General features: G+C 49.6%; 1 protein-coding gene across 1 annotated transcript; it reads right to left on the reverse strand.

Moving 5' to 3' along the window:
- Positions 1–912: 912 nt before the first annotated feature.
- KRT1 (keratin 1) lies at positions 913–5,989 on the reverse strand. The gene is made up of 9 exons (XM_007081356.3): positions 5,381–5,989; positions 4,236–4,450; positions 3,863–3,923; positions 3,362–3,457; positions 3,034–3,198; positions 2,776–2,901; positions 1,988–2,208; positions 1,438–1,472; positions 913–1,346 (listed from the first exon to the last, which is right to left on the reverse strand). Exons 1-9 carry the CDS (start codon positions 5,987–5,989, stop codon positions 985–987), a joined length of 1,890 nt encoding a protein of 629 aa, XP_007081418.2. The 3' UTR covers positions 913–984.
- Between the last annotated feature and the right edge of the window lie 282 nt (positions 5,990–6,271).

The raw sequence follows: 6,271 nt of genomic DNA on the forward strand, positions 1-6,271 counted from the left end.
TCTTAGATTCAGTGGCCTGACAGAGGAAAAATGGATATCTGGCTCTCCATCACCACTCTTGGTTCTTGAGCTACCTAGCCAAAGTCTGCATTCTGGCTATAGTAGCTGCTGACCCTGTGTTACCCACACCGCCCTCATCACTGTTCCACATGAACAATTACTTTTCCACGCAATACTTTCCTCTCTTCTCTATGCCAGACTCCTCTTTCCCAAACTGCTTGCTCCCTGCCCTTTCCATGAAAGACTTCTCAAATGAACAGAAGCTTCCATTTCTCCACGACATATGTACACTCTGGGAAAGAGCGCATTGTGTTTAAATGTCAAATGCTTAAAGTTAAATGGTGCCTGACAGGCCTCTGCATCTTGCCCATCATTTGCATGTGTCCCAAGTCCCCCATAGACCATGTGGCTCTAAGGTCTTCTTTCCCTCCCACAAAGCACCCATCCAGGACAGACAGTGCCATGAACAAAGGAGATTGAGACTCAGAGAGAATTTCAAATGCGGTTTATTGCAGCAATACAGGGAAGCGGGGAGTTTAAGGCCTCTCCACAAAAGACAATCAACTTGCTCACACCTTATATACAAAACCAAAGCAGCACAGAGCTTGCTCCAAGAAATAGGATACTAAGGAAGTGTCCAGAGCGTGTGCTCCATGCACAGCAAAGAAGCCGTGGTTCTAACCAGCCCTCCTCTGGCCGACTTAAGGAGGTGCTTTGAAATGTAATGTGTGCAGTGGTGATTGCTGAACTGTTTCTCAGGCAAAGCACACAGCAGGGTCATAGCCAGGGGGACTGAGATTGCCACTGGTCTAAAAACTTCTTTGGGAAGCAGAGAAGAAAGGAAAGAGCCTGGGAACTAGGGTGAATCAGTGTAACTCATGATAGCTCTTTTCTCCAGTAAGGCTGGGGGCAACAGACCTTGGTCTTGCCAAGCGTGTTTGGTAGTGATGGAGAGGGAGCACTAACAGGACAGAGGACACCTCTTTATCTGATCACTCTGGAATAGCTGGAGGAAACAAACTTCACGCTGGAACTGCCACCAGAGGTCTTAGTACCCCCAGAGCTGGATCCCCGGCCTCCAGACGAACTGAAACTGCCTCCAGAGCTCCCGCCGGAACCCCGGCCGCCCCCTCCAGAGCCGCCTCGGTGGCCTCCACTGCTGCTACCGGAACCGAAGCCGCCGCCACCTCCAGATCCATAGCCGCCACCTCCAGAGCCGTAGCCGCCACCTCCAGAGCCGTAACTGCCACCTCCGGAGCCATAGCCGCCGCCTCCGCCGCCGGAGCCGAAACCCCCGCCTCCTCGGCCACCACCTCCACTGATGGTGGTGTGGCTGGTGTTCACCGCTGCAAAGGGACACGCGGTTATCACCACCCCAACTCCTTTTCCAACCGGGCAAAACCTGCGCGCGCCCCTAAGAAAGCAGCTTGTACTTACACACGCTCACATTCGGGGAACACTCTCCAGACATCCTGTAGGAGAAAGAAAAGAACATCCCTCAGGACCCTCAGGCCGCACAAACCCTCTCAGCCATCTTCAAGATTCTCCCCATTTGGGGCTCCTCCTATCCACCTGATCTGAAACCTGATCCAGTCCCCTTGGCCTCCCAAACCTCTGCCATTTTCCCAGCATAAACACAAACAGGGAGACATGTCCGTATAAAGTAGACAAGAGTCTTGCCGTGAACGCAGGTTAACGTTAACAGTGCCATTGACTTCTAGGCCAGATGACACCTGAGCCAGCCCAGATGGAGAATAAACTGTGCCATCTCAAAGCACTTCATAGAGATACCACAACCTTCTGAAAGAAGTTGGGCACCCTGGGTCCCAAAGCAAAGCCAAGCCTTTCCTCCTGCACCCTGTAGCGTTCCCCCTTCCCCATACCCAGGACCAGCTGCAGTCACATGGCTGCGTGTCCAACAGCAATCAGCCTACCAGGGAGGAAGCACCAAAAGAAGTGGCCAAGCCACCCAGGGTTCTGTCCTCACCTGCTTTCCTCTCCTTCCAGAAGGGTTCTGTAGGTGGCGATCTCCATATCCAGGGCCAGCTTGACATTCAGCAGCTCCTGGTAGTCACGCAGCAGCCGGGCCATGTCCTCCTTGGCCTGTTGCAGGGCATCCTCCAGCTCAGCCAGCTTGTTCTGGGCATCTTTGAGGGCGTTCTCACCACGCTGCTCGGCATCGCTGATGGATTGCTGCAGCGCAGAGATCTGAGAAAGAAAAGCTCACACATTACACACTCTGCTGTCACCTAATCCCACCCTGGCCTTCTTATCTCACATCCAACTGTCCATCTCCATGAGGCTGGTACTCTGGGTCCAAGAGAATGACAGCAAGCTCTGGATAACCCATCACTGCTTCCGGATAGCACGTCACCGTGTTGACTTCCTTGAAAGCCCTTAAAGAGGATGCAGGAGCCTCTCTTGGCCCTGAGCTGAGGCTTCTCCGCCCCTTACAGACCTGACATTCTCTACACTGAAACCTCCTGACTGCCTTTCCTCTCACTCACCACGTCTGTGCATCAGGGGCTAGGTCACTCATGACCATCACATCCATTTCTCTACTAGGTCGTTGTCACAAGTTTCCCTAAAGAGAACCCAGCATGGTAGCTGCATTGTGGAAACCAGAATAATCACCAGAGGAACTAGGGACAGTAATATAACCTTGGAGTGGATTGCAAGATTCAAAACCAGGAACGTGTCCTCCAGTTACCCGAGACCCTCACCCCACACCAATTCCATATAGCTGAACAGTAAGTAGAAGGAAGGAGCCTGTACCTGCTTCTTGACACTATCGATCTCAGATCTCAGTCTCTGGACCATCCGATTCAGTTCAGAAATCTCCATCTTTGTACTTTTCAGGCTGTCCCCGTGTTTGCCAGCAGTGATCTGGAGCTCTTCATACTAAAGATGGTGGAACAAGTCAATTAGATGTGGCAGAGCATACCGTGGTTCACGCATACACACATAAGAGAAAACACAGGACAGGAAGACAAGACATTTCAGGACAACTGGCTAGACATTCAGTTTATTCACCTTGGTCTGGTAGAGCGCCTCGGCCTCAGCCTTGCTCTTCTGGGCAATCTCCTCATACTGAGCCTTGACCTCAGAGATGATGCTGTCCAGGTCCAGGTTCCTGTTGTTGTCCATGGACAGGATGACATTGGTTTCGCTGATATGAGTCTGCATCTGGGCCAACTCCTGCAAGATATAATAGTTCAATGGCTCTTACAGTGTTAACACAGAAAACAGTTTAGACAGAGGGAGGAGTCAGGAGATGGAAGGTGTATCTTTGTTCTCCTGGTTAGTGATGGGCTCAGGCTCCAAGTTCTCCATCTGGGTAAATGTTGAAAGCAGGACTTACTGCTTCATAGAGTGCTCTGTAGAAATCAATCTCCTGCTGCAAGTTGTCAACTTTGGCCTGAAGGTCCACCTTGGTCATATAAGCAGCATCCACATCCTAGAGGAACAATGGACATCATGAAATCATGTTCTTTCCAGGGCAAGTCCCTCTCACTGGCTGTCAGGGGCTTCTCCAAGTAGGACCAGTGTTTGGAATCTCCTCCACACCTTTCTACCCAGGCGGATCACAATCCCTAGACTGCACCACCCCTCAGAATCACAATCACAGAAGAGCTTGCCTGAGTGGCTGAGAACTTGCCCTCCCCCACCCTCCTACATGAAGTGTGAGAGAGCTGGAGAAGCAAAGTGTGCCTGGGTAAGCCCAGGTCCATGATAATGTGGCCGAGAGGCTATTCATCAGGCCCATCACCTGGCTGTCCACATCATGCCTTCCCTCTGCTTAATAATTGGAGACCTTCTTCTACTATTTATTTCAGATGTGAGGTCCTACAGTTTTGCTCACCTTCTTGATGGTCACAAATTCATTTTCTGCATTTGTCCGCTTGTTGATCTCATCCTCATACCTGCAAGGAAATCAGAGGTATTCAGATGTTTGGCACAGGTGACACCCTAAGTTCAGCTTCCTGGATTGAAACTGGCATCGCCCATCATGGCCTCTTACTAGTAGCCTAGGACGGTGTGGCCATCCCTTTCTTCTGAGCAATAAAACTCTAAACTATTTCCAGCTTCTGAGAAAATGAATTCTGGAAATGCCAAATTAATTGGCCTCTAACCTAAGAAAAGATATTAGCACGTACTGTTCATGTATGTAGCTTGCCACTTTCTGGAAATATCTTAGAACGAAAGTCATGAATTTCCTGGCCAGTGTTCCTTACTTGTTTCGGTAGTCTTCCACCAGGTCTTGCATATTCTTCAATTCCGAATCCATCCGAGACTGGTCATTCTTCAGCTGGTCCACTCTATTTCTAAGACTGCTGATGTAGGACTCAAAGTAGGGCTCTAAGCTGTGGGTCCGCGTGGAGGTATCAACCTGCTGCAGCAGCTCCCATTTTGTTTGCAGCACCTGGTTCTGTTGCTCCAGGAACCTCACCTAAGAACACACCCCATGACCCACTGGTGCAGAAAGGGAGTCCCCTGGCCCCTGGGTGCCATGGACTACCACACAATAAGACCTGTGCCTCATTTGGAAAAAAAAAAGAAAAAGAAAACTTGTTCTTTCTGTTTTCCTGGCCATGAGGGAGTGACCAAATACCAAACAGCAAAGCCCATGCAAAATTACTGCAACTACACTTTGAAATAGATACATTATACTTAAAGGGTCCACCTTCCAATTTTTTTAAGGTAGATTACCATAAACATTGGTATGCAGTCCCTGAGCACACACATGTTCCAAAGGATGGTGGAGAAACCCAAACTTGAATTTGAAATCTCTTGTGGAAACTTTGAGTTGACATTATTGATGATTAAGCAGTAATTAGACATGGTTTACATGTTTTTCCAGAGCGGATACTTGGAATATAAGAATTAAAAAAAAAAAAACCTCTACCCTGATCTGGTACCATTGTAAATTTTTCAGAAGGCAAAGCTCCCCTTCTGACAGCAAAAGATGTTTGAGACTGGCTTATTACATCCTCTCTGCTACAACATCACAGTGCACTCTGTTCACCCTCAACTCCCTTTTTAAGGTTAGGAAGACCTTTCCAGAATTCTCATTTGCACCCTGGAAAGCTGAGTTAGCCCCATTTCTATTGTCTTTGTCCACCATATGTAAGTCTCAACTTAGATCAAGGACTGAATAAAAAACCATTTCAAGGTGGTGTCACATTGACTCACATCTATGTAGACCACCGACCTCTTGGTCCAAGAGAGAGTATAGTCATTTGAACCATCCACAAAAATACTTATAACCTATCTCCTAGGAGACAAGTCCACAAAATACCCAAACAGCCACTTGAGGCAGAAGGCCAATCTCAAATGGACCAAGAGCAACTCTCCCAGTGCACTGAGCAGATAAACTCACCTTGTCAATGAAGGAGGCAAATTGGTTGTTGAGTGTCTTGATTTGCTCCCTTTCTCGAGACTTTACTTTTTGAATCTCAGGGTCAATCTCCACATTGAGGGGCTGCAGAAGACTCTGGTTGATGGTGACTTCCTGGATGCCACCGGGGGGGCAGACAGGCCCAAAACTCCCTCCACCAAAACCACCTCCACCGAAACCACTGCCACCAAAACCACCTCCACCGAAACCACCTCCACCGAAACCACTGCCACCAAAACCACCTCCACCGAAACCACTGCCACCAAAACCACCTCCACCGAAACCACCTCCACTGCCAAAACCACCCCCAAAGCCACCACCACCAAAACCACCACGTCCTCCTCCGGCCACGCTTATGGAGATGCTTTTACTGCCACCAAGGTTAACAAGGCTTCGACTTCCAAAACCACTGCCACCAACACCCCCACCGCCACCGCCACATCTTCCCCCTGAAAATCTCCCACCACCTCCCCCACCATGGCGGACGGAGCTGCTAGTCATCCTGCGCCGGAAGCTGACCACTCCGGCAGAGCCAGAGCTGAAGCCCCCTCCACTCCGGAACCCAGACCTAGAGCTAAACTGTCGACTCATGTTGACTAGGAGAGAGTTGGAGCCAAGTCAGGAGAGGAAAGGAGCCCACACTCCTCTACCCCAAGCACAGAGACTGTCCCTTTTATACAGAGAGCACATTTGGGCTTGGTCCTCAAGTCAGCGGGATGCAGAGCCATGCAAGGGTTTGGTTTGCCTGCAGCCATACAAGATTTTTACGAGCCTCAACAATGCTATAAACAATACACACCTAGCTCCCAGGATGGCTCTCAAAATTGCTGTGAGTGCAAGATCGCCTGTGTGGCAATCATTTTATCAGACCAA

Source organism: Panthera tigris, chromosome B4 (assembly GCF_018350195.1).
Source record: "Panthera tigris isolate Pti1 chromosome B4, P.tigris_Pti1_mat1.1, whole genome shotgun sequence".
NCBI classification, from domain to species: Eukaryota; Metazoa; Chordata; class Mammalia; order Carnivora; family Felidae; genus Panthera; species Panthera tigris.

Coding starts and splice junctions, on each gene's coding strand:
- KRT1 (XM_007081356.3), bottom strand. CDS start 5,989: ATGAGTCGACAGTTTAGCTCTAGGTCTGGGTTCCGGAGTGGAGGGGGC. Junction 3,199..3,361: donor ACAGAGCACTCTATGAAGCA/GTAAGTCCTGCT, acceptor TATATCTTGCAG/GAGTTGGCCCAGATGCAGAC. Junction 2,209..2,775: donor TCGATAGTGTCAAGAAGCAG/GTACAGGCTCCT, acceptor TTTCTTTCTCAG/ATCTCTGCGCTGCAGCAATC.